The sequence below is a fragment of the Bipolaris maydis genome, assembly GCF_028858645.1.
Source record: "Bipolaris maydis strain C4 unplaced genomic scaffold PSV08scaffold_8, whole genome shotgun sequence".
Classification (NCBI taxonomy): Eukaryota; Fungi; Ascomycota; class Dothideomycetes; order Pleosporales; family Pleosporaceae; genus Bipolaris; species Bipolaris maydis.
In genome coordinates this window covers 31469-58390 of record NW_027093864.1, presented here as the reverse complement: position 1 = coordinate 58390, position 26922 = coordinate 31469, and the positions used below count along the sequence as shown (strand labels likewise).

General features: G+C 47.8%; 7 protein-coding genes across 7 annotated transcripts; 3 read left to right on the top strand and 4 right to left on the bottom strand.

The window, feature by feature from the left end:
* Positions 1-4451: 4451 nt before the first annotated feature.
* On the bottom strand, positions 4452-4646 carry PSV08DRAFT_181106 (uncharacterized protein; the record flags this gene model as incomplete). Its single annotated transcript, XM_066091886.1, has 1 exon — positions 4452-4646. A coding segment is annotated over one exon (195 nt), but the record flags the coding sequence as incomplete, so codon positions are not given.
* A 3360-nt stretch (positions 4647-8006) lies between these two features.
* Positions 8007-8679, bottom strand: PSV08DRAFT_362588 (uncharacterized protein). The gene is made up of 2 exons (XM_014218673.1): positions 8470-8679; positions 8007-8405 (listed from the first exon to the last, which is right to left on the bottom strand). Exons 1-2 carry the CDS (start codon positions 8581-8583, stop codon positions 8232-8234), a joined length of 288 nt encoding a protein of 95 aa, XP_014074148.1. The 5' UTR covers positions 8584-8679; the 3' UTR covers positions 8007-8231.
* Positions 8680-9898: 1219 nt separating this feature from the next.
* On the top strand, positions 9899-10492 carry PSV08DRAFT_362587 (uncharacterized protein). The gene is made up of 2 exons (XM_014218672.1): positions 9899-10117; positions 10186-10492. The coding sequence occupies exons 1-2, from the start codon at positions 10010-10012 to the stop codon at positions 10336-10338; spliced, it is 261 nt and encodes an 86-aa protein (XP_014074147.1). The 5' UTR covers positions 9899-10009; the 3' UTR covers positions 10339-10492.
* Positions 10493-11760: 1268 nt separating this feature from the next.
* On the top strand, positions 11761-12558 carry PSV08DRAFT_301873 (uncharacterized protein). The gene is made up of 2 exons (XM_014218671.1): positions 11761-11939; positions 12002-12558. The coding sequence occupies exons 1-2, from the start codon at positions 11832-11834 to the stop codon at positions 12152-12154; spliced, it is 261 nt and encodes an 86-aa protein (XP_014074146.1). The 5' UTR covers positions 11761-11831; the 3' UTR covers positions 12155-12558.
* Positions 12559-14069: 1511 nt separating this feature from the next.
* Positions 14070-22472, bottom strand: PSV08DRAFT_371451 (uncharacterized protein; the record flags this gene model as incomplete). The annotated part of the gene is made up of 3 exons (XM_014218670.1): positions 14070-15804; positions 15866-21428; positions 21491-22472. 3 exons carry the CDS (start codon positions 22470-22472, stop codon positions 14070-14072), a joined length of 8280 nt encoding a protein of 2759 aa, XP_014074145.1.
* Positions 22473-23192: 720 nt separating this feature from the next.
* On the top strand, positions 23193-24921 carry PSV08DRAFT_181121 (cytochrome P450; the record flags this gene model as incomplete). Its single annotated transcript, XM_014218669.1, has 4 exons — positions 23193-23270; positions 23323-24432; positions 24506-24684; positions 24747-24921. The coding sequence occupies 4 exons, from the start codon at positions 23193-23195 to the stop codon at positions 24919-24921; spliced, it is 1542 nt and encodes a 513-aa protein (XP_014074144.1).
* Positions 24922-25629: 708 nt separating this feature from the next.
* On the bottom strand, positions 25630-26827 carry PSV08DRAFT_371450 (chaperonin 10-like protein; the record flags this gene model as incomplete). Its single annotated transcript, XM_014218668.1, has 2 exons — positions 25630-26164; positions 26265-26827. The coding sequence occupies 2 exons, from the start codon at positions 26825-26827 to the stop codon at positions 25630-25632; spliced, it is 1098 nt and encodes a 365-aa protein (XP_014074143.1).
* Positions 26828-26922: the final 95 nt, after the last annotated feature.

Genomic DNA, 26922 nt, shown 5'->3' with positions numbered 1-26922 from the left:
CGGTGGGAGCGGCCATAGGTGGACGATTAATAACGGTGAGCCGGCATAAGACAATTATGGATGAGATGCAAGGTCCGTATCTAACAGGAAACAGGTGTTGGTTGGAATGTTCAAGCTTCCTCGTTGGTGATCTAAAATCCTCTAGGTCAGAACTATTGTTTCGGGTGCACTGGTGTAACGTCAAAGAAGCCTGGGATGGAAACAAATTATACAGGAGTGTTTGGAAGTACTGTAGAGCCTGTTAGCATATTCTAATCTTAACTAAACCATTGTGTATTTCAGTTTAGACTATAGAACGACATCCACTTATCAATAGTACAAGACCATCCAATTCATGCAACAAACATATGGTCTTTTAAGGCAGTGTCATGAAGCAGAGATTTGCAAATATCTATTATCTCCTTAACTGTGATATTTTACTGCAATCTAGAAGTATCAGCGTCTTAGCGACTTTGCGACTTGATCTAAAACATCTAAGAAGCCGCGAATGTCTATAATTTCCTTAAATGAACAATTTACGGATGAAGACGAGAAGCGCAGTTAATGAAGCTGCAAGTTAAATTGCGAGCCCCTAACAAAAGTATTAGAACAGGTGATTCCATAGCATATGATCTGAGCTGAGTGAAATAGTAAATTCAACAAATACATAGATCTATTGAACGCACTTATAGGTGCAAAAGGTGTTACTTGGCTGAAAGAGATGGATGATAAATTGACATTAAATTGAACACAATGAGCTACAAGAGCTTATTGATTATTGCTGTGTATGAAGGATGTACCAAGAGTCGTCATTACGTGCACCACACCGAGAAGCTCACATGGTATGTATCCCCGCGTTGCAAGTGAAATGTTTTAGTAGACCGCCGTCATTCCTTAGCTTAATATCCGATGCTCTCTTATTCAGATTCGAAACACATGTTTCATAACAAGCATGGGGCTCCAGATCCCAACCTTCAATAGTATAGCCGTATGAGGCGGTCGAGTAGCGGGCAGCTCGCCAACCGTAATTGGCGCACAAACTCTCGCAGCGTTGAATGTGCTTCAAATCAAATTCGGAGTGAGAATAGTCGTTCTTCTTCTAGGTCTTTCCATTCACGCTGAACTTGTCGGACAAAAAGGTTTCCGGGTTGTAACAGATTTTGCCAACGCCACAAATGCCAGTGTCCACGCAGTGATCCAGTGTAAGCCAAATAGTGCAGCCATCGTGACGTCCAGCATCTGTATTGCATTGAAAATCGCCACTGACACCAACTTCTTGACCATTAGCTTGAATAAAATTGACGCTGAGAGATTCGGCAACAGCTTTGGTGCCATCATAATCTCAGTCGCATCTACCCCACTCGAAGCGACTTCCTAACGCATTGGGAATAACAATGGCAAGAATTGCGAGCTGGTTTGGTTTCAGGTTAATTAAAAATATTTTTGGCATTTGGAGTTGCTTCGGTTGGTAACAAAAGATTACTGAAGATGTTTGAAGTATAGAGATGATTTGGTAGTGAAGAAAGAGCTGTGTATGTTCTCAGGAGTGTAAGCTGAGTGCCTTACAATTGAAAACGGCTATACCATGCATGACCGGCATAGTACATGCTTACGTGGCTTGCCTTACGAATGTTGTGATCTTCAGTTTGAGTGGAAACACTATTTTGGCTCCAAGGGCTGCTAGGTAGGACTCGATCAGGCCACGGAAAGCTTTATTCCGCAATTGATAGGGCCACCCACAGCACTAAGGTACGAATCCAATACTACGAGACGTGGAAATTTCAGGAAAGGCGCTCACTAAGATTACTCTTAATAGTATTTAAATAGAGTGGACTAAGGCGTAAATTTGATGTTCCGTGAAAAGAATCTTGGAAAGGCCGGTGGAGACACAAAACTACAAGTCCGTGTTGTATCACTGTTTTAGTTTTCACCAATCTTACAAGTTCGTAAAAATCTTGTTATCTACCGCTTTCTTTAGACTGTAGGGCCCCCTGAACATCATGGCCTCGAACGTCGAGAGAACACGCGATGTCTCCTTTCGCTCAATCGGCTCGGCCGCCTTCAAATCCGCTAGGTTCGTTGCATGGATGTAATAGCACGCTATAGCTTCTGAAGCTTGAAAGCAGACTTCGCGGGGGAGATAGCTTTGTCCATATCATCCGACCCGTATTGTGAGGAGTTTAGGGTTGAGCGCGCGTCCGTTAATGACAATTTTGATTTTTCGTTGATTGATGATGTCGATAGGACCAGCGCTGGCCTGATCAAACATAAACTAACCCGGGCCGCTGGTGGCGCCTAAACTGTTTGTGATGCGCACGGGGTGTTTGGCCGTTTCCAACGTTTCTAAATCAGCGGTCATAGTTCACGGCTACATCAGGGTAGTATTAGATTATGATTGTCAAAGAACATACATCGGTGACAGACACAAGTATTAGCAGGCTTGAAAAGGTGCTCAGTGGGATGGAACGCCTGTGGGCTCATCAATATTTGTTAGCCGGCGACTTCGAACGGTCTGCTGCCACACTCATTCTTGCTTGCCAGGCATGTCCCACTCGGCATCTCGAAAACACTTGACAACCCACTTGCGAAATAGGAGCGGAATTTTGGACCCACAGTAGACGGAGTGGGAGTTGGTAGCCGTTACGTGGTAGTGTCGCGAACACCGACTGATGCTACTACTACTAACGCTCCCCTACACTCGGCAACGGATACGGCTACGGCTACGAACCCCACGACAACAGACCCCCCTTGGCACATACTCTATGGCTGCCGCAACACAATATCGCAATCACTTCTTACCGTATCCGTGTGATATCCTAATGGCAAGCGTCATGGTTTCTTTGATGTATCCCGACATGGGCATAGGGTAGGGTATCCAATCCATAACATGTGTGGTTGAATCCCGATGCTCTCTCCTCTGCCTTTTGGCTGCTTAGCTTGTCGTACAATATTAAGTAGGACTGAATCTGTAAGAAAATCGTGGGGACTAATTACCATAGACTGCTACAATGTCCGCTACAGCTACTTGTGCCATCTAGGCTGAGATAGACGACGCGCACAAGGCCCTCCATGGTACCTTTGCGAGCGGTCTCACCAAGAAGATCGAATGGCGCAAGTAGCAACTGAAACAGCTCTGGTGGCTCCTCGATGATAATACGGATTGGATCTTTGATGTACTCGCCGCCGACCTCAACCGTCACCGGCTCGGCAGCGGAGACGGGTTATATCCCCTCCTAGTACTGCAACCATATCTTCTTTGCTAGATCGAGTAAGGTATCTCGCATTGTTGCCGGAGTCGCAGCGAAGAATCTCACGCCCGTTGTCCTCGAGCTTGGGGGCAGGGCCCTCTATCGTGACCAAGTCGGCCAGCGCAGATTCTGTAACACGCCGCATTGCCGCAGCCAAATTCATGAACGCTGGACAGATATGCCTCGGCGTAAACCACGTCTTTGTGTAACCAGAGGTGGAAGAGGTCTGTCTAAAAAGAGTGATGCAACATTGCTCCCAGTTTATACGCGGCCAGGGAAGAGCCACATGTGCCGCATCGTCAACGAACATAAACTTGAGCGCTTGCAAAGACTTTTGGGGGCGCACGCGCAGAACTGTGATTTATGGTGGGGAGACAGATGCAAAGACAATGTTCTTCCACACCACCGTCATCCGAGAAGTGCAGCTAGATAACTCGCTACGTACTCTCGAAAGAGCTGTTCGGATCCGTTCTGCCAGTGGTCTCAGTAACGTGGGAGCAGGCGCCGTGCGCCATCAACGGGATGGGGACTCTACTAGCATATGGGGACTCTACTAGCATTCTACCTTTTTATTCGGAACAGCGTGGTAGTAAAGGAGATATTGAACGAAACCTTATCTGGGGGCGTGACGGAGAACAATGTCTTCTTCCACGCCGCGATTGAGGATGCACCGTTCGGAGGCGTGGTCAAGTTCTTAATACGGTCCATACTGTGGGCCGCACGGAGTGAACTGCTTCTTAAATAAGAGGGTGTTCGTAGAGCCACCCCAGTAGATGGACATGCTTATAGGCCTCACCTATGTACCCTACAGCTTAGAGTATGTGAGCAAGCTGGCCATCAAGAATTCTCTTGGGATCAAGAGGTGAGAGACGATTGACGACCAAAAATTGGCGGTTTTAGCAGTTGACTGTTCGTGTTTAATTTCGCCACTATCATCGGCGCCGTCGTGTTCGATACCGGTATCTCTCTCACAGTCGAAGGGAATGCTATGTTAATATTCCAAATAGCACTAGAATGTATCGATACGAGATTTCCATTCATCAATCTCATGTAATACAACTGATTGAGGTTTGTGAAGATATGAGGATATCGATGTGGCGAAAGACATATTTTAACAATGTCAACATGCAGGTTTGCTCGCCACAGAGGCAAATCCACCCTGTTGTCCTATATGCCAAGATCGCACTTTAGGTTAACCGTTCCATCTGTGATTTGCAGCAAAGATCAAGGGAAAACGAAAGTCGCACCTAAGACCTTGGCTTCTCGTATCTCTAAAAACGATGTGTTGAAGATTATGGGGCCATTCAGTTTTTGGATGAGCAGCAGCATAGTAGGAAATATTTCTTTCGTATTGTTGCTGTGCCGGAACACGGGCTTGTTGTAGCGTGCCCATAGGTTCTGCCACACAGCTGTGGGGTATTAATCAACTAAATCAGCGAGCTAGGCTGAGTAATAAGGGCTGTAAAGACTGAAGTTGGGTTCATGCTTCCATCTCCATGGAAGCATCGGTCGTCATTTGTGCGATAGATATTCGTCGCGAGGCCGCGGTATATACCCATGTTGTCATGATTGTCGTAATTAGGTATAATATGCTAGCTAGCCGGGTTGATAGGGTTGAGTTATCGCCGACCACCTCAGTCTCCAAACCCAGGAAAGGACTTGTTTTAAGCACCTTGTCAATGGTTTACTCATGTATCGATAATAATTTCGCCACCAGGATCAGTATTGCACTTCTTCCCGATTATGAGGGACATCACAGAGATACCATAGGCTTTGAGTGCAGCTACACTCTCAATAAAGCGCTACTTTATGGATATACTGGGCTTGTCAGTACCCTTGGTCTTGACCGACCTGGCTGCAATTTTGGCCGCGCTTTCGGGTACGTTGTGCACCAACAGCGGGTCCTTGAAGATTCTACAGATGAGGATGCTTCGTGCCTCTCTAGGAATTGAATATATATGTGCCATATCAAATGAATAGGCAGTCTAGTGATGCCAATACAGACTATCTATCTAGGTTCAGAGTAACCTCAGCGACCGCAGACAAAGAATTGTTTCCAGCAAAGGCGGGTGCTAATTCTTTTACGGGACACTCTCCATACTAATCTACAGAAGTCTAGTGGCAGACATGTATAGCTCTGTCGACCGGGATCTTCAGGCATGGGACATTGAACATTGGTTACCGATCCAATTGCGCAGCTTGCCACATAGTTCATGGCATCACACTTGTCGAATTCATTCAACTGTGTCAATCAATTTTGACAGACAAAGCTTAAAATAAAACATATGACAAAACACAGAAACCTTGAATTTATTCCTAGCCTTGTAGTAGGTTTACGTCGTTGCATAGTGTCTTCATATCGACCTCGTCACGTACACTGACGTTGCTCATGAGATTGCTGGATGACGAAAACCCGTGATCCGCATTTGGCATGTAGTACGTCCTGTTAAACTCTCATTTTATTTCCATCTGTGAGCACCCCTTCCCAAGACATGAAAACTGGCGCCCGTTGTAACTAATCTCAAAGTCGTATTATCGCAATGTTGCGAGTGTCTCTATGTAGTGCAGCGCGCTCTTTTGCTACACCGCTGTAATGCGCCCATTACTGGGTTTTGGTACTACGAGGTGCAGTAGCTATTGGAAAGAGTCCGCTGTATGAATAGATCCTTCTGGTACATTAAGTTGTTCATTCTAGGCGTTGGGCTCACCCAGGTCAACTCGCCAATAAGCGTGGTCATATCAGCTGCTTGTCTTGAAGTCTTGAATTAGTACATCTTCTTCTTCCTATAGATACTTACACACTATACTTGTCCTACTAGCGATGCCTGGTTGAAGAAACAAAGCGGAGAACTCTTTTGCTAATGCTATGCTGGCCTTATGCTGGGAGTTCGTTGCATCTTTACTACTGACTCATGCGTTGCAGCAACAAGCTGAGAGAACTAGCTAGCTCTCGTTGCATACAGCGTGATATGGGGTTTTATGTAATATCTACACTATTTCGAATATACGGAGGCATGCATAGTGATTCTGATCATAGCAGACGAACCATCGCCTAACTTCCCAAAAAAAGATCTGTTAGGACCACTAGTCGCGGAATAGTTAACGCTGGAACCTAACGACCAACACTAAAAGGTTCAAGCACACCGTCGCGCGAGAAGCTACTGTTGCTTTCTCCGAGATAGGGACCAGCTACAGCAATTGCTGGCCCAGTTGAGAAGTCTAAAAAAGCATAAGTCCACCAATCACCGAGGTGCAACATCATTCATTTTCCTCCAGCTCTTGATGGGAACCGACTCAGCAGGTGCCCGTCTAGCCTTGAGCCCGCTTCTCTGCTTGTCCTACACTAGTTCGGTCTCATGGACAAAACACCTCAAGGGAATCTATTCCTTCCCGAGGTTATAATGGTGTCGCTTTGGGCCTCTTTTAAAACGTCCAAATGAATGAACACATACAAATAGAAAGACTACCTTGCCGTACCGGCTTTGCGACAAAAGGTACGAAGATTTCTCAGCCACGCGTCTCTCATCAATTACAAAACCCCACTGGGCTCTGAAATTTCTTGAATCGTTCCTTGAAAGAATTTGGGGTCGTCATCGTTTTCGGAGAGAGCCTGATTTTCGCCAATGATGTTGAAATAGAGCGCCAATACCAGCTAACTTTACTCATGTTTCAGATGAGAAATGCATTGAAGGCAACCACTACGAGAAGTAATATAGCGGACTTTAGACCAACAAAATCATGAAAGCATAGATAGAAGAAACAGTATCACCGTCGATATAGACAAGTCCAACATCAAGGATGAACTTGATTGTATGCGATCTGTTCACTAGGTGCAGTGTAAAACCTTTGTTGCCAATGCCACGACGGAGGTGTTTGAACGGCATCTTGTTCGAGCCCGCGACGAACCATTTTCATTGCTTGGGATTGTGAAGATGACGGATCAAGAGGTGGGAGGTGTCGCCTCAGAACAGCCGGTGACACAGAAAGCAAGACTCTACGATCGGGCCGTGTTCAGATATCAGGAGAAGGCTGTCACAATTCCCATCAATCAATCTGTTCACAGTTAGTACACGGTATTGAGTCATTGTAGCTACGATGTCTACTTAATGGGGCTAATTTTATAGGACCGATGAAATCTAGTCAAGAATTATAGACGCGACCCACCCATTTCCGACTTTAACGGTGTTTCCAGTTCTGTTCTTCATACGGAATTTTCCTCATTAGGTTTAGTGGCTAGGAATTAGAGACAGAGGTAAATAGGCCCGAAGCCATTTGGGCTAGCTAAACGCAGGTAGCACGGCATTATACCTTAGGTAGCAAGACGGTACGCCAGTCTCTAGGCTAAACACATCTACCAGGCAGTCCTCATGGCGCTGCTCGCGGTGGCGAATGAAACTACCGATACGGATATGATGGCAGTTATGGCCATTCGCCTCTTTGAGGCAGGTGTTAAGCTGCACGACCAAGGGTCTGCAAATTGCCCTCAGTTGGCCTCGTCCATGACTCAAGTACTGATGACGGCTGCCACCAATGTCCCGTTACACTCCCTCTCTCTCCTACCCCGAACAATCTTTTGCGCGCCGTTTAGCTAGTAATCAACGATACTATACCCGGAACGTGGCACACTGGGGAAGCTTCTTTGAAAAGATTGGCGAAAGACCGTGCACGAAATGGGATGTCTTGGCTGTCCCTGCGTCGGTGGTCCTGGCTCCGTTGGTATCCAATCACATCACGATATGCACGTTCAACAACACCCACTCTGGGGAGCACGACGGATGGTGAGGCAGTTTCTATTTTAGGACTATCACCGTTTATTATATCGTGACCACGTAGTAACTTTGGACAAGGTCCACGCCATCGCACCTCTTCTTGTACAAAATGCAATGAATAGCAATTACCAGACCTATACCGCAACCCCCTTGTAGTTGTCACAAATTCTATACAATGATCCTCTAACAATCGTCCATCCATCAAGAGCCGCTGTGCACTTGAGCTGGCAATCATCTACTGCTTGTAGCAAGGGGTGCGATACTGAGCGTTCCAGCCACTAACAGTGCTGTACTTTCCATTAGAGTTGCAGGGGGTGCCGACCTCAAGAGGGTCAGGGTTAGTGGCACCATCGGCGCGGTGGGCGTTGATGCACCAGCGCTGGCAGTCGAGGTTGCCAATCTGGGGATCCTAATCCCAAGTTAGCATTCAACATATAGACTTCACACTGTGCCGTTGCTGGAGGGTTGCTCACCGAGTAAACGCAGCAGTGCGAGCCGTCTTGAAAGAGGCACTGGCACCATTGGGCAGCCTGGGTAGTGATGGCGCTGGCGATCAGCAGAGTGGCGAGAGAGAGAATGCGGACCATTTTGGCGGTTGTTGGAAAGCCTTTAGTAGGTAGTAGAAGAATGTAGAAATGAATGAATTCAGGTGAAGAGTGTTGGGGGTTTACCGTGAGCTGGATGTCTTTTTCAACAGCGGTTGGTGTTCTGATATTTATACATATGTAGGTGAGGTAGTATTTCATCAACTGTCTAGCTGAACACAAAAGAGAGTCATTGAATGACACAACTTACAGTCCACCTCCCTGTACCAGTCGTTAGCGTTTGCGCCTTGCGAGTGTCACATACAACGCTTTCATTTACAAAGTTTGTCTCCGGGATTCTAGAAAACTACTAGCGTTGATAACTAATGCAGGAAAAAAGGCCGAACATGTCAGGCGCGCCGCAAGCCCCTCTAACAATACCAAATAAATTAAATCTCCTTGAGTTATAACTAAAAGGGGTTAGTAATGCCAAATCATGGGCCAGATGTGAAGGACGTAGACCAAAGTATAATGAAAATATCTGAAGGCTACCTTAGTTCTATACAGTAGTGCGACTTTGCTGTTGTTGTGTGAAAACCGATCCAAGCAGAGAAACTTTGATTGAAACTCGTTTAAGATCCTGCAAACATTGATAGATGTCAATGTCTCTTCGTAGAATCTGGAGGTGTCCATGTATGTCTGTGGTCTGTTAAATTCGAGGCGTCGGAAATTTCTAGTGACGTAGTGCTTAGATCGCTCTACATTGTGCGGTCGAGTCAGCCTAGTTAGTACCACTTATCTAAAAAAAACGGGTAATTACGTGTGTCTATGCATTTTACGGATATTTCCTAATCCGCAATCATGACATACCATAGTCACAGGCGAAAGGTCACAGGCGAAAGTATGGTGGGTGAAAAACTATAGCATGTCGATTATAAGTAACAGAAAACAAGGCAACATAGGTCAACCTTACTGGTTCTAACAAACAGGAGTGAACGCACTTCTTTTCCGGTCGCTATTCAAAACACTGTAAATTCACTGACCAACCTCTCTATCCATGATACTTTTCCCTGTGACTATAGTTGATCCTGTTTGTCAATTTCTTCCACTTTCGGTTCATTGCTCGGTCCGATAATCTGTGCGCTGTTTTGAGCTGCTCGGGCTTGGTTTAAGTTTAGAGTATGATGACAAGCGTGGGAATGTGCTTCGTTGCGTTGTTACAGCGATTCATGTCCATGTTGGCTTGTGCGCCCCCTCGCCACTGGAATTGTCGTGACAACATATCTTTTACTCGACTAACTACAAGACTTCACTAGTATTAACAGACTAACATGAGCTTGCCGTCTATATAAAGTTACAAATCCTCTTCAAACCCAACATACTAAGACAGCGTCTCTATTCCTTTTGCAAATACATCAACTTAGCAACTGCAAGTTCTACAAACCTCCTAATCCCACTTAACTACTCATCAACCTCCAACTACAACAAAATGGTTCGACTTTCCATCTTTGCGGTTATCTTCGCAGCCGTCACTTCTGTCGCCGCTGATGGATACTGTCAATGCCTCTTCCCGGATGGCTCACACTGCTGTGTTGTTGTAAGCCAATGATAGCCCCAGCGAAATCAAATGGGATAGGCAAAGGACCAAATCTAATATTTTGCTAGGCATACGGCATCAGGAAATCTTGCGTGGAGAACTGCATAAACAATGGAAACTCAGACAGGATGTGTAATGCTGGTGGCAAGTACTCGGACGTTAGCACGTGGAACGGAGGATGGCGCCGTGGCTGCAAGTACGACTACCTCGCGCCTAATTAATGCAAAGGATCTCCCCATATTGCCTTACGCATCTCAGCCCAAGCTGTCATTTCCTTACATCATGGCAAACATTTTTTTCCAAATCATTCTCGGTTCTTGAGTTTGTTAGGACCTCGCTGGGAAGCTTGCATGTACATAGATCACATTTCATAGGAGTTATCGATACCCAATATAGAGGTATGGCAGTCAATGAAACCACCCTACATACCCTACTCTCCAATTCGCACTATGAGCTAGTCCTGCATAAATCGTGATATCGAGGTCCCGCACAGAATGACGGTAGATGTACAGTTAGCTGTATTGTGTCCTGGCTTGATATTGAAAGCCTCCCTCGATTTTGTTTTTCAGAACAAAATTATACCCTAGGTACCTTGTTGTACACGCATTTTGAAATCTTCTAGCCACCCTTGGTTTGTTCGAGAAGGGACTTAGATTTCCGTATTGGTACAAACAACGAAGAGAAATGAGAAGACTCTTCGTCTGTAAACTACACGATTATGTTAAACCTTGTGCATAAATTTAGGATTATTTGTATCCCTCGAATGTTCATCTTTTAAGTCCTAAAATGTTAATCGCAATAATTAGATGAACATGAGGCCTTCTTATGTGCGCATGTTTAAGGGTTTGGTGGAGGCTACGCTGTCCCCCCAAAGTACTCTCGTGGCGCTCACGCAGGAGGGCTGCATCGTAACCTGCCTTACTTTTGCCATAAGAACGGTCACCGTCTTAGACTGACACTAGTCAGGATCACTTTAGTGGTAGTGGCCGCCTAACCGCACTAGTCCCAGTCGCCCCGTGGTCATGGTGTCACCGTGCGTTCCCCATCTCAAAAGTGTGTATTTGACGCAATGATGCCTGGTGGCTTTAAAATCGCGCTTTAAGATAGATTGTGCATCAGTCCTTGTTTTGTGTAGCGCGTTGTGTCAAACTTGCGTCCTGCGGGCACGGATACCTGCCGTATTCGAGATGTATATAACTATTCCTGTCACTAGTGATCTCGCTTTTTCAAACTGATCTAAGTGCTTAGTAACTCAACCCTAATTAACCCTAGCCGAGTATCTGTCTGACTCTGACTTCACTTCAATCCCCTGTCAAGTAGTCCTGACTTATTTACTATCCTTATCTAAACTTAATTATTGGAAAACATTCGTCATAAAGACGCTCATCGAAACTCTATCGTGGAAACAAGATAAGCGCTTTGTCTAATTAACAGGGCGAGGAGGCTTGCTAAATGAACACAAGCGTCTTTTTACGGACTCCGTGAGCTTCATTACGGCAATTCAATGTGACTTGTGCACGTCCCCTCTTGAAGTGCTTCGTGAATCCGCACAGGTATGTTGTGACTCGTGTTGCATGGTCTTTTAATCTGCTAGACTGTATAAAGATGGTGATTTCTCTGACTGCTCTACAAAAACTCATCAGCACCATCACTTCCCTCATAATCACATAATACCACAATCGACTCCAACGATATCTTCCTCATCAACGTTAACATGGTCCGCGTTCTCACCATTGTTGCTATGCTCTTTGCTGGTGCAAGCAGCGTTGCTGCTTCGTACTGTCAGTGTCTTTACCCAGACGGCAGCCACTGCTGCGTGATTGTAAGTCGTCACGTATCACTTCACACCCAAGCTTAACTTGCTCATACATGTGGTGGTTCTAGAACAATGAGGTCAATGACTGCCAGAGAATGTGTATGAGGGCGTCTCAGGACCATACAACGGCCGGGGAGTGCAAAGCCAACGGAAAATTCTCCAATGTCAGCGGGTGGAACGCCCTGCACCGCACGCAGTGTGAGCCACCCTTCCTCTACTAAATACTGTCATCTACTCGCTCCATCAACAAAGTTCCTACGAGGGCGTTTTCTAAGTGAAACTCTACCAAAGGAAGACATGCAGTAGACCTTTTCAGATTATTAAGGGTAATGTCCCTAAATATGTAGTTCAATAAGGACAAAGAGCGTGATATTGTGTTATCGGACAGCTTTTAGATAGTTAATTAAATATTAGGGGCTTGTTGAGGGCATATCAATAGCCCGTCTAAGGCTCTAGAATCTATGCTATCACTTCGCTTCTTAGAGGCTGTTTTGTAGAATTAGCGCTTAGTATGTTGTATAGAGTAGAGTACTACATGTAGAGGGTTAGGTCCAAGTATTTCTTTTAAAGGTTGAAAAGCGACAAAATGGTACAAGATTTTAAGATTGTTTTTTTTTAACTTTTTTGATATATATAGAAAAGGAAGAAGAAGAAGAAGAAGAAGAAGAAGAAGAAGAAGAAGAAGAAGAAGAAGAAGAAGAGAATTTAAATAGTACTCTATGAGGTTAGGGGCTTCGCTATTAAATGTGCTTAAAAACTTTTCCGTGCGTAGATAATTTTACCTTAGAAGTGCTCTAGTATAATCTTAGAAGAGTAAGTGTAACAGGCTGAACGCCCTTTGGATGAGATCCTCGATGGAATCTCGGTAGACTCGTGAGAACCCAGGTACTGCGCTGAGCACCTAAGCTCCCACCAACTGCCTCAACGACGCTCAGGAGGTACCCGATAGGCTATACCTTTTTAGCCTAATAGTTACTTAGGTAACTACTTATATATAGATAGCTACGTAGCTTAGAAGCTTAGCTCTCTATTAAATACAACCTCTTGTATGCCTCGCGATTGCTCCCCGGAGCGCAGCCCCTTACACTAGCGTACTTTTGATCTATATATGTAGACTACTTTACTATCTTACTAAATAATTATCTTACAAAATACTAGTACAAGGTTTATTGGCTATAGTGGCGGACTTAACTAGTGTCAAGACATTACTTTTCCCATCACGACTCCGGCTACCTTTGGATAGCCTAACCAACTCTAGCCCCTATTAGTTAGCTCTTTCCCTCTCTTACATATATAAGCACTACAAACTCTACCAAGGCTTAGTAGCTATTCGTCTAAGTAAATCTAGACTGTTTACTATAATATCACTCTTGCTACTCTGTACCTGTGTCTAATTACACCTAACCGTTTTATAACTAGAGTAGTATAGATCTAAACCCTGTATAACATCTAAACTCTTAGTGACCTAATTACAACCCAACCCCTACCCATTTGCCAGTCTACTAAGCGGGGAGTTGGATTGGGTGAACTGTTACATGCACTGACCAGCTACAGTAGCGACAGCGCTCATAAGGCGGCGCGCCTACGCGCCGCCAGAGTGGAGTTCAGAGCAATCAATGCGATCAATTTCTCCCATTATTATTATAGCAATCCATCGCAATTGATATAAACGTGTCCTTGATCAAAAAACCCTTCAGTCTGACATTTCTATATGCCTCATGATTTGAGCAACGCCGGATATTTCTCCACCCCCGGCTCATCAAATGTTTCAATCAACGCTGCAACAGCAGGATGCATACCCGCTTCCACTACTGTCTTCACCCACTCATTCATAGGCAAAACGCTATATGGCTTGCCCACCTTGCTCAAACCGATATCCGCCATCTGCGCCATGGGAATCACCACATCACCGACGTTGTTCACGTACGTGATGCCGTTTCGTCCTTGATCTAGTAACTCGCGGATGATATCCTCGCAGCATGTTTCAACAGACACCAGATCAAATGCACCAGCGTTGTAATCAACTCTTGGCACAGTCTGTGTTTTATGTGCAAAGTGAAGGAGTGAGTTTACCCAATCGAATCCCGCGCGTTCAACCGTTGCGTCTTCGCCATCGCGAATAATTGTTGACGGGCGCTAGATAACGATACGCAAACCGTATTTCTTATGTACCCGCTCAAGCATCTTCTCGCAAGTCCATTTTCCACACATATAGCCGTGTGTGCCGTCGACTGGCGGGGTCTTACCCGTCATCGTGCATGAGATTGGCGGAAAAGCGTCCAGCTCGGCGAAGAGGGCCACACCAGCTGACGAGACATAGTGAAGGGGAATCATACGCTGCAGACATGTGGATACGAGTTGTTTTGTAGAGTCGACATTCGCCCGCTTCAATGCCGAGTAATACTTCAGGTGGGAGGTGTCTGAGCCGTTGTGGATGACTGCGTCTGCCTCGCAGAAGACGGAACTCCAGGTAGCAACGTCCAGGCCGAAATAATCGGACTTAAGGTCGCCTTCATAGTAAAAAATGCGTTCATTTAGGGTGGGAAGCTCTCCACTTTGGAGGCGCGAACTAAGGCGTCGGACTGCAAGACATATGATCTTCCGGATCGAAGATTGGGCCACAAGTTTATTGAGAAGATGGTGGCCAAGGAGGCCACTGCAACCAGTGAGGACGACAACTTCTGGGTTCCCATTTGGCTTGGGCGCATCGTGGAGCCCATAAAGAGTAAAAGGCTTAGGCGGGGTAGTCTCAAAGTCCCAGTCCACAATTGCAGGACTACCAGGCTGGGTTTTAATGTCTGTGTCAGGAGTTTCATCGCCCAAAGTGCTGGGTGAAGTGACACGGGTGCTTGATGTATCGACGTGGCTGCTTTCACTGTTCTCGCCATCTGGTGTCGGAGAGGCATGCTGGTCGGCATTGATCTGTTGAACCTGTGGCACGAGTTCTGTGGGGATGCTTTCGGCAGCCAATTCGACCAAGCTAGACATGCGTACATCGTTTGCCATAATCTTGAGGACAGGAATACTAACGCGGAAGTTCTTGAAGAACCATGACCGTACGTCGACAGAAAGCAGAGAATCGAAACCGAGATCTACACCTCGCATCATCATCAGGTCATCATCAACGGTGGAAACCTGGAGCATCTTGCGCAGCTGGGCACAATATGCTTGCTTGATAACATTTATAACATCAGCCTGGGAGCGGCACGCCTGCAGGAGATCCTGGGTAGATGCAGAGTTTGTCGCCTCTGATTTGCCACCATTACCTCCAAATCTGTAGATGCGGAAACGAGCAAACTTTGGATCGGAGTACCATGGGGGGATGTCGATGGTTTCTGGAGTGATCGAGAGTAGACCAGTCGATATTTCTGGGCCACTGGGATCGTCTAGATGGCCTGCCTCCATGCACTCGGCGAAGATTTGATGGAAATCCTGCTCCGACAAATGCATCATAGCTGTTTTCGCTACCGTTACATCGAGCTGGCGGTCAGACTGTGTAATGTAACCAACACCGATGATGGCACCGACATTGGCAACAGAAGAGCGAAGGCCACGCTTGCGCCGGTTACCTGCAACACCGATCATGCCCATATTGGCCGCGGCGTAATTAGCCTGACCAACGTTTCCAATAACACAGTTTATTGAAGACAAGAGTACGAAGAAGTCGAGATCGACATTGTAAAAGATGCGATCGAGGTGGATACTGCCAAGCACCTTTGGTCTGATAACGTCAGTGACTTGGTCAAACTCCATGTTGCGGACCGACACGTCTCTCAGAACCATGGCACCATTCAAGAGCCCGACAATGGGAGGAAGCGTCTTCACAATTTCTGTATGGACATTAATGATGGCCTTCTCATCTGTTACATCACTGTGAATAATCTGTTAGCGAGACATGATTCACTGAATGGAAAAGGAGGCAGAAAACATACCACAGGAGGATCTTGATGACAACACCATTTTGTTCGTGGTTCTGAATCCAGCGCGGATCGATCTTTGGATTTCGGCTGGTCAGAACAAGATAGCGTACGCCTCTCTCAATCATCCAGTCGCACAGGGAGATGCCCAGCGCGCCAGACAACCCGACGAGCCAGTACGTCTTGTCAGACTTGAAAAGCTGGTTGGACTCGAATCGGTTGACACGTGCAGGAACTTTCGTGAATGACCCTGTCCATTCAATAATTGCAAGAGCATCTACGTGCTGTTCTCTTCTAGCAAGCGCCTCGAGACCCAGTGGTGTAGTTAAAGCTAACACGTCGCGTCCTTTAGCCATACTGAGAGCCCTGGAAAGAAGTTGTCCCACCAAATATTTGGGGGCACCAGTGTCTACTCCTTGTAGCGACAAGATGGAACCCATATTCTCCTTACGGCAGTAGGCGGGAAGACATGAAGTAATCATTGCCACGTTCTCAGCTTGATTCGAGGCCGACAAGTCGACAAAGCACACCAGGTCAGAAGGTAAGACGGCCTCAATATCCGAACGTGCGGAGAACTTGTGTATCTGGGTCTGCGAGGCGATAGCTGGAGACACGGCCGCACCCAAGGAATCTACTGTGAGGGTTACTGCCACGCTCTTGGATGAAGCATGGGCGAGAAGGGGTCCAATGATAGACTCGGAAGCATTGTGCACGACTAGCTTTTGACCAGCGAAGAGAGGATCAATAACAGCCATGGCAATGAGCTCGGCTGCTATCAGTGCAACGTAATCTGCTTCCGGGATGCTATGTCGTTCGCACACAATGGTTGACTCGAGTGGAGTGCAAAGTATAGAAGTCAAGGAACTGGTCAAAGCGAGACGTAGAGCCCCGGACTTGTCGTATCCAAGAGCAAGATAATAGTAGCCCGTTGGACACCTGATTGCGGATGCGGTGGAGTGCGTGAGACGCAGTTCTACAAGCTCGCGCCTGGTAGACGTTGTCTCTGCAAACTCGTATCGCGACAACTGCCGGAAGTATGGCCCATCTTTGCCGTACTCCAAGCTAATGACGTTCTTGCTAACATCAACCTGATCGAAGATGGGTCGCGTAGTAGAGTTCAGACGGTTGTTGGCGTCTTCAATGGTGAACAGGCGCGGGACCAGCTCTTTTCCATGAGCGTCAATGATGATTTCTGGCTCTTTAGTGTATAGGATATCTTTATCATCCAAACGGGTTGAAGTAAAGCGAACAAGATATTCTGCAACCTTTTCAGCGTCGAATTCACCAACGTTCGCCACGTCTATATATTGGACGCGAAGAGTTTCTTCCTCATGCATAGCAGATCGACCGAAGCCGACTGTCATATTGCAGTACGGCTCATCTTCTAGGCGGCCGCTCGTGAGCCACAGAATGTCTCGCTTTGTTTCAAACAGCTTCCTGAACTTGGACCATCTCTGTGGTGTAATGTCTTTGAAGATTGGAGCCTCCAGGTCCACGAGACTGACAATGACTGACTCGTTGTCGAGGACGTTTTCATCCAGATCTTCCAGAGAGGCGTAAGCCACAATCTGCTTGGCCACCGGTTTCAATACCGCTTGGATACCCTGAGAAAGCTTGGAGATAGGTGATGTGCGTCCTCCAACGACGACGACCGCGTCGTACACCGCGTCTTTGGCATTGGCAAAGGGATCGCGGGCGAATTCAATGCGCTCATCCACAGCAGTAGATACAAAGAGCGTGATACCGAAAGCATCAAAAAGTTCCGGCGGCGACATAGTGTCGATTCCTGAGAACCCCGAACCCTTAAGAATAGCATTCCACTCGGAAGCATTCACCAAGGGCGAAAGTGTGCGCCCCTCTTCAACGCCACGCCACCAGCCCGGCAGAGTTCCGAAAATGAAACCCGCACCAGCTTGCATTGCGCCGTCGCTGGCCCCCTCTCCAAGTACTAGCAAACCGCCAGGCTTGAGCAACTTACGCAGGTTGGCAACAGCCTCGTCTAGTTTCGCGCATGCGTGGACAACCATGAACGCGATGACGACATCATAGGTGCCAGCTACGAAACCTTGCTGAACGGGATCAACTTCAGCATTGCATACCTTGAAGACCATACTGTCCTGCCAATCTGCAAAAGTCTCGGCTGCGTTTTCAAAGAAACTAGACGAAATGTCGGTGAAAGTGTAACTGGCAAAGTCATGACCAATGGACTGAAGGATCGTCTTGGTAGCACCACCGGTTCCAGCTCCGATCTCGAGCATATTTAGATGCGGGTTGCGGCTTGTCAGTTGCTTAAGAATACTAGCAACCCACAGAGTAGATTGCTTCGTGCCGAACCCATTGGAGTAGTACTCGTCGAGCAGACCTGAGGTTCGGAAGTGTTCGAGCATGGTCGTCTCGCCCTTGAAGACGCGGGGCATAATGGTTCCAACCAACAACATGATCTTAACATCCGAGTTATCCATAAAGCCCTTAGCCACGATATCATCAAGGACATCCTGCTCTGTATCATTCAACCACTCTAAGTGCGCCCACCTATGTTGCCCAGTCTTGAGAAGATTTGTCATGTGTCGCGCATAATTCATGTAGTGACACAGAGGGCTTGTTGTCCTTGCAGGGTCGTCTTCGGGAAGCTGCTCCTCGAAATTTCGCAGATAATAAGCTGCGATGCGACTCAGAACGAACATGAGATCATGATCCTGTTTGCCTAAGGGGACACCAGCTGCAGCAAGCGTTCCATCGGGCGCACTAGGTACCCAATGCATCTTGTAAAACACATCGCGGTCATTGCTAGCGTCTGAACCAACGGGTTTAAATTTGACCTGGTCGACCTGGATGGCGGCGTGGTCGAAACCAGGAACGTACATGTTCACGTTGCCCGAAAATCCCTCTCCAGGCTCAGCCCGATCCGCTGTAGTGCACGTAGAATCTATCACCGTAATTTCGTTTTCGGTGTATTGCTGAGACGCGAGAACGCTGGGGTTGACGCGCAGCTTCGCTATGCTCGTTGGCAGGTGCAACAAACGTAATTGGTCGTCGCCTGGATAACTGTAGGCTAGCATAACGGACTGGAACGCAGCATCCAAGTCAATAGGATGCATGAGAAGCCCATCTGCATCGGGAACCAACGATTTTGCCTTTTGAGCTAGACATGTCGCGTGCCCTAACTTTCGCTCGAGCTTGACCAGAGACTGGAACGCACCTGAGAAGTCGTACTCTAGACTCTTCATGAAATTGTATAAGCGGCTTGGATGCACTGGAATCATGTGAGGCGGCGGTATCTGGCGCTTCGGGAAGAGCGATAGATCCGGCGTCTCGTCGACCAGGAAAACTTTAAGTTCTCCATTGGCTGCAAGAGCGAGATCATTTATCTCGTCTCCCAGCGCAGCAGAATAGGTGAAGTTGGCATGAACTTGGTTTCCTTGAATAGAAATGTTGGAAAGCTCAATGTGCACTTCGATCCCGACATCATTCTGGTCGAAAGTGATGGCGTTGTGGATGTGAAAGTTCCTCAGTTCGATGAGCTGTATGTGCTTGTCTCTAGCGAGAGATTGTGCAGCCTCGATGGCTGTAGAAACGTAGGAAGCAGCTGGTAACACAACCTGATTCTGCACTTGATGTCCCTCCAGCCAGGTCATCTCTCTTGGCTTCAGTACGTTCTTCCAACGCAGGATATGTGGAGCGCTGTCTGGAGACACGTCACCAAGAAGCTGATGGAATGGCTGGGCACACAAGCGCATATGACGCGACTTCCTGCATTCAGCCCAGTAAGCAGACTCGTGCTTCCATTGATAGCTGGGCAGATTGCCGAGGACGGTGGACTTTTGCTTGCCGCCAGAGAGGGCGGCCTCGCAATTACCAAGGTCAAGGGATCCGGTGTCAAGACGAGTCCAAAGAAAGCCAAGGCAGGCTGAAAAGGCAGTGACGGCACTGCTCCCGCGAACAAGTGTCCCATGGTGAGGAATGTCTTTTTGAAGAACCTCTTGAATATTTTGCTTGGTCGGTCCGGCTAGAGAGGCATGCGGACCAACCTCGAGCACTAGAGTGTGAGGTTCAGCATCTTGGGCCACCTCAACAGCCGCCTGGACAGCCTGGGAGAACAGTACAGGCTTTGTCATGTTCTGCGCCCAGTAAACATCGCTAATCTCGTCAGTAGATGGGTTAATAGATCGGCCCCCGTAGACGCTAGAGAACCAGGTACATTCCCCATTACTCAGCACTGCCTTCACACCCGCGCGTCGTAGCGAAGCTATATAGGGATCAAAACAAGGCAACATGTGACTTGAATGATAAGCCGTATCAACCTTGAGACGTCGGTTGAACTTCTTTTCGTCTTCCAGAACTGCCGCGACCTCATTGATCGCATCCTCGTCACCGGAGAGAGTCACACTCGACGACGAATTGCTAGCTGCCACGCCTATGCGTCCTAAGAGCTCCTCATTCTGGCGTAACTCTGTAGCATCTTCCATCGAAGTGCCAGCAGCAAGCATGGCACCTTTGATATTGTTCCCGTTCGGACTGGTGGCGAGTTTGCAATGAAGCCCTCTGAAGTAGGAAACAAGAATGGCATCGCGTGCGCTGAGGTATCCCGCTGCGTATGCAGCTGCTATCTCGCCACTAGAGTGGCCGACAACAGTGTCAAACTTAACATTAGCCGACCGCAGGAGATCGACCAAGATAATCTGTATTGCTGTGCAAAGCGGCTGTGAAATAGCCGCTTCTCCAACTCGAGAGACGGACGCGTCAGCAAGCAATTCAGTCGTGAGAGACCAGCTTGGACGGTCGCCTTCTGAGAGTTCAGAAAGATAACCTTCCAGCTTCTCTAGTATCTGTCGCGCGAGAACCATTTGAGTGACCAGCTCTGCACCCATCCGAGCGTATTGCGCTCCCTGACCAGTGAAGACTCCCAAAACCTTGGAGCGTCCACCATTGCCCGCCGCCCACGTGCGCACGCCAAGACTCTCACTCCCAGACTCGGCCAAGCGGGTTGTAATGCTTAGTTTGAGGCTCTCCACAGTCGTGTCTGAAAAGGCAATACGGAAAGGAAGCACAGATCTACGCTCGCGTAATGTGTACGCGAGATCGCGTGTGTTAGTCTGGGGATTGGCATCCAAATAGGTCGCATAGGCAGCAAGGTTAGAACGAAGAGACTCTGTTGAGGCAGCTGAGAAAACAAACGGTGTTGACACCGTAACTGCACTGGAAGCCTCCTCCACCAGCTCTTGTGACTGTAGCTCATAACTTTCCACAATGGCATGTGCGTTGGTACCCCCAAAACCGAAGTTGTTGATACTAGCGCGTTTAGGGCGTCGGCCAAATGGCTTTGGCCAAATGAGAGCATGGGTAGGAATCTGGAGATTGCCATAGAATGGCTTCAACTTGGGATTGATTTGTTGGAACCAAAGGTTAGGCGGCACGGTAGAATTTTGCATGGCTTGCGTGACCTTCAACAGTGCTGCAAGACCAGCTGAACCTTCTGTATGTCCAAGTACAGTCTTTATGGAGCCAGTGTAGATTGGAGTGGTCATCTTCGCTCCTTCACCGAAGAATGCGGTGCTGAGAGCTTCGGCTTCTATTGGGTCTAAGAACACGATTGGGTTAGCAAACGTGTTGTAAAGAAACAATACAAACTGAAGAGCTCACCTCCAGCTGGTGTTCCAGTACCGTGTGCTTCAATGTACTGAGGACGATCCTCCGCAGATTCAGGATCGAGACCAGCTTTCCTGTAAACGCTACGTATTAGATCCCGCTGTGCACTGGCGCTAGGCATTGTTATTCCAGGCGTTGCTCCATCCGAGTTCATACCCGTCTCTCGGATAACAACTTCGATTCTGTTGTTGTCTGCAAGGGCCTGGCTAAGCGTTTTGAGGACGACGGCAGTTACACCTTCACCGCGCGCATAGCCATTCGCATCCTTGTCCCACATCCGACTCAGGCTATCGGGTGAAAGCATTTTCAGCTTGCTTTCGATTACATACATTTCGGGGCCGAAGATAAGATTGGAACCGCATGCCACCGCTGCGTGGCTGTCCCCTGACCGAAGTGCCTGGACAGCATGATGGACAGCAACTAGACTTGACGAACAAGCCGTGTCGATGGTGACAGATGGACCATGCCAATCAAAGAAGTATGACACACGGTTTGACATGACTGCGCGAGATGTTCCTGTGGCGAAATGTGTAGGCACCTGATCCAGATCCCTAAGCATCCTGGCCTCATAGTCGCCGCACATGAGGCCAGCAAAGACAGCAGTGTCACTTCCTCGCAGTCGGTCAATACTCAGTCCGGCCGATTCAATCGACTCGTATACCACTTCAAGAAGCAGCCTCTGTTGTGGATCCATTGCTTTGGCCTCGACAGGATTAATACCAAAGAACTCAGCGTCAAAGAGGCGCGTGTCCTCTTCTAACAGATAGGACTGCAGAACATTCATATGACCGTGATGTGAGCCATCGGGGTGGTAGAAGCCATTAGCATTGAACCGCTTATCGGTTATGTTGCTGCGTATGTCTTTGGGATTGCGGAGGAGATCCCATAGTTTGGAAGGGGAATTCGCTCCACCTGCAAATCGGCAGGCGCTACCGACGATAGCTATAGGCTCGTTGGTGGGAGCCTTTGCTAACATGGGGGATGTCTTGGACAAGGAAGTAACGGGTGCCGAAAATTGTAATGAGAGACAACAGCAGAGTTGAAGTTGCTCAAATGATGGAGTTGAGTGTGCTAACGCTCAGGACGTCGATGAAGCGCATACTGCATTGGATTCTGGCACTGCATATGTAGTCGTATCAAGGAGAAGTAATTCACCTGATTTTTCTGTAGATTCGGAAAATGTCCCGGTCGCTAGTTTCTTGTGGACATAGTAGGTGCGAGTGTCGTCGTACTACTTACTCGGCGTCAAGGAAGGGTGCAGCTCTACTCTGGTTCACCAAGAGCCTCACTCATGACATACCTGTATGCAGCAGGGATCAGGCTGCAATCCATAAGAACCAGCCCCGTCCGGCTGCAAGATTATCGTTTCGTTGGATGAGATCCATGTACGGTGTCAACTTCTTATTTCAGAAGGTCTAGCCGACCCCGATAGTGCGCAATCGGTGTCGATAGCGTATGTAAAACTAGACAATCTCTGATACAAGTTGTCACGCGATAAGATGAGCTCTGCTTACGAATGCTTTCAGGTCCGAGGTCCGACTGCATTTGAAACGCAATCGGCTCTACCGACTTAGCCGTAGATTGTGTTGGTATGAAATTCGCTCCTTTCGTCCGGCTCATCTACAAAATACCAACTCCTCTTTTTTGGTATCCCATATTCACCATCCAAGTAATGGGTCTCTTCGAGGTCAGCATCATGCACGGCCTTGAGAAAATAGCAACGACGGTGTCTGATTTGGACTGGCGCTTCATTGCATCTACCACAACAGTACTTGTATGTAACATCAAATGCATCAACTAAATACCCAGCTAACCAGCCATTCAAGCTTGTGGGCTACATTTTCCTCTTCCGCCCCCTACAGAACATCCTTTTCCATTCACTCAAGAAGTATCCCGGCCCCAAACTCTTTGCCATATCCTCGATTCCATATGGATTCTGGTATATGACAGGCAAATGGCATAACAAAATACGCCAGTTGCACGCCACGTATGGGCCAATCGTCCGCATTGGGCCAAACGAATTGTCGTATGCCTGCCCCGAGGCATGGGAGGATATATATGATCGTTACGTGCCGGCTAAGCGCAAAGAGAATCCCAAGCCAACGTGGTACTGCAGTCCGGATGCTCACGAAATGGTTGGTGCCAACTTGGGTGATCATGGTCGCATGCGTCGCGTCATGGCACCAGGCTTCACCTATAGCGCCATGTGCAAGCAAGAGCCTCTGATCAAGACACATGTAGACTTATTTCTCAGCAAGCTGCATGACATCTGCGGTCGAGGAAAAGCGACAATTAACATGCTCGAATGGTTTACTTACTGCACCTTCGACCTCATCGGGGACTTGTCGTTTGGCGAGCCCTTCGGATGCATGGAAAACTCCATGTTGCACCCGTGGCTGCAGCTTGTTTTTGCAAACATTTACGTCACGCATATAATCTTGCTTTGCAAGCGTATTCCCTTCTTCTATCTCTTTCTTCCTATCAAAACGACACTACAGTTATACCGCGATTTCAACAGACATGTCCTCCTCTTGCGCCAAGTCGTCGAGCGCAGATTGGCACTGACAACACCACGCAATGACTTTATGGAAATCCTGTCGTCAAAGCCGAGTAGCACTCTTTACCTTACCAACGAAGAGATATTCAAAAATGCTATACTGCTCACCGGTGGCGGCGCAGAGACCACTTCCAGTGTCCTCACAGGCATGGCGTTCATCCTGACAACCAGGCCTGACGTCAAACAACGTATCGTCGAAGAACTACGTAAAACTTTCCCAACCGAAGAAGACATCAACATGCGAAGCGTGGCGCAGCTGACGTATACGGGTGCGTTCATCGAAGAAGCGATGAGGTACTACCCTCCTGGCCCAAACACGATGTGGCGCACCACTCCCGCTGGTGGCAATACGATCCTTGGTGATTACATTCCTGCAAATGTAAGGATTCTTTCCTGATTGTTAGATGTTTCCAAGAAGCATATCTGACTTGTGGTCCATGTGACTTATACAGACTATTGTCGGAATTCCACATCGCGTCTTGTACCGTAGCGAGGCATACTGGAAGCACGCAGATGAGTTTCATCCCGAACGCTGGCTACCCGATGGCCAGCGTCCCGCCGAGTTTGACCAGGACCGTCGTGAGGGGTTTCACCCCTTTTCCTATGGCCCACATGCCTGCATCGCCATGAAGTAAGTCGAGCTTGTCTGTCCTATCCTGATAACTAGAAAAAGGTGTACTAAATTAAGTCCAGTTTTGCATATGCTGAGATGCGTTATATCCTTGCTCGATTCTTGTGGAACTTTGATATCCAAGGCACAGAGAAGAGCAAAGGTTGGATGGACAATCAGAAGGCGTATTTGGTGTGGGACAAACCGGGTTTGTTCGTGCACTTGAAACCAATTGTGAAGGAAGGCGTGGGGGAATGACCATATGTATGTGGTTATGACAATTGTGTAACTAGACTAGCATACCAGTATACATGGGTAAGTTTCGTTAGCTCAATCCATCAGCCAATCAGATCTAGAATAAAATCATCCGCACGAGGAAGACGTTGATAATTTTCATTACTATACAATAGAACTAGAAGGATTACTAAGAGCAGATCAATAAGCGCCGTAGAATGGGAACAAGGATAAGAGCAAGGATAAAAGCACAGATTTCTACTAGCGTGCGCTTAGCTCTTAATATCTCTCTAATGAAAACAGTCAAATACGAGCATTACTTAGGGAGAACTTATGATTGGTGGATAAGAATACCTCTACAGACAAGAATAGAACTAACATAATATACCCATGTATACCAGTATCATCCTTTATCAACCACGAGCCGTAAGCATTTGATTTCAACATCTTTGCTCAGTCTGTTCTTTGCGGTAGCCATTGGCGTGATTGCTGAAAATAGAAAAGCTTATAATCGCATTGGCACTCTGACATAGCATTTCTCCTGTATTGTGATTTTATTGCGTTTTTTCCTTTTCTTCACCTAGCAGTCAAGATGCTTCTTGTTATAGAAAAAGACGCACGCATGCGTGGATCAATATACTATTAACCACATCAGATAAGTCTCGCGGGACAAATCTCGTCAGATCAGATAGTGCCGAATTTTTTTGGTATCCCCAACTTGGTTCAGCGTTTCTACGAAGAAACAGTCACTACTAACTTTCTGCCCTTGACATTCCCGTCCCGTAACATTTCCAATGCTTTTATGACGGCTTCAAATCGGCCTTTGATTTCCTGTATCGGCTGGGTCTTGATGCGTCCGGCATTTAGCAATGGCTGTAACTCAGCAGCCCATTGGGCAGCAACAGCATGCAAGGCTGGGTTCGCCTTGCGCGAGTAGACAGGATGATCGAGATTGACGTCGAAATTCTGACCCTCAAAGCCCATGACGACCTTGACGGCGACTGATCGGCGAGTAAGCCAGGCATCGGGAACCGCCTCAAGGCAAGCATAGCGGGCGCCGATGCGTGCGAGGGAGGCTAGACATACAGCCGTAGACTCTGGATCGGTAATGCAGTCAATGGCATACTTGATACCCTGCCCATCTGCAATTGCCTTAATGTCCTGGGCGCAAGTTGGCGAGGTGTAGGACGCCGTGCCGATGGCACCAAGACTGATACAGAAAGATGCAGACTGGGGCGAGCAAACTGCAATGGGTGCGTAACCTGATCTGTTTGGGCTAGAAGTCAGCATGGGTTCTTGCTATTCGGGATGGGACAGTTGCAATGGGAGCGAATGTAACATTGGAATCAATGAAGCATGCAACTCACCGCTTCAACATTTGAATTGCCATGATGCCAGTCGCAGTAGCACCGCCATAGACCAAGACAGGGAGATGCCTTGCATCTGGTTTTGAGGGCAGTCCGGGCAGGTTTAAGGCGGTAGGGTCAGACATGGCCAAAGCAGCCGTGCCCCAGCCAATAGCACCTATGGCAGCGGCCTGCAGGTCCGAGACAGAGTCTGGGATGCGCAATAGATGGCGGGCGTCGGCTATGGCGTACTCTGCAAAGGCGCCATTGTAGGGATTGCTGGGTCGGTAGGGGAAGTCAGCGCCGCAGACGCGGAGACCCAGACCCAGTGCCGACTCGGGACCAACTTGGACGATGACACCACAGAAGTCACACCCGGCGGTGTTGTCCTGCATGAAGAAGTGGGTCACCATCTTGTAGTCGGTTGGATTGAGACCGACTGCCAGCACACGTACACGCACATGGTGGGGTGAGGGCAAAGGCGGCAAAGGACGACGACCGTGGGCGACAATGAGTGGGAGACGGTTGGGAGCGGAAGGTATACTGGATTGGATGACGGCCGTCTGGCCGTCTGTGGGGAGCATCATGGGCGATAGAGAGGTCTCAGTGCAGTGCAGTGTACATGGCGTCGGGCAGATTGGAGCATGCAGGCAAATAATGTATCCACGGCTCGTTTGGG

Bases quoted from the DNA above. Each gene is read 5' to 3' on its own strand.
- PSV08DRAFT_362588 (XM_014218673.1), bottom strand. From the start codon at position 8,583: ATGGTCCGCATTCTCTCTCTCGCCACTCTGCTGATCGCCAGCGCCATC. The intron at 8,406-8,469 runs GTGAGCAACCCT...ACTTGGGATTAG, and splicing joins CGCACTGCTGCGTTTACTCG to GATCCCCAGATTGGCAACCT.
- PSV08DRAFT_362587 (XM_014218672.1), top strand. From the start codon at position 10,010: ATGGTTCGACTTTCCATCTTTGCGGTTATCTTCGCAGCCGTCACTTCT. The intron at 10,118-10,185 runs GTAAGCCAATGA...ATATTTTGCTAG, and splicing joins GCTCACACTGCTGTGTTGTT to GCATACGGCATCAGGAAATC.
- PSV08DRAFT_301873 (XM_014218671.1), top strand. From the start codon at position 11,832: ATGGTCCGCGTTCTCACCATTGTTGCTATGCTCTTTGCTGGTGCAAGC. The intron at 11,940-12,001 runs GTAAGTCGTCAC...TGGTGGTTCTAG, and splicing joins GCAGCCACTGCTGCGTGATT to AACAATGAGGTCAATGACTG.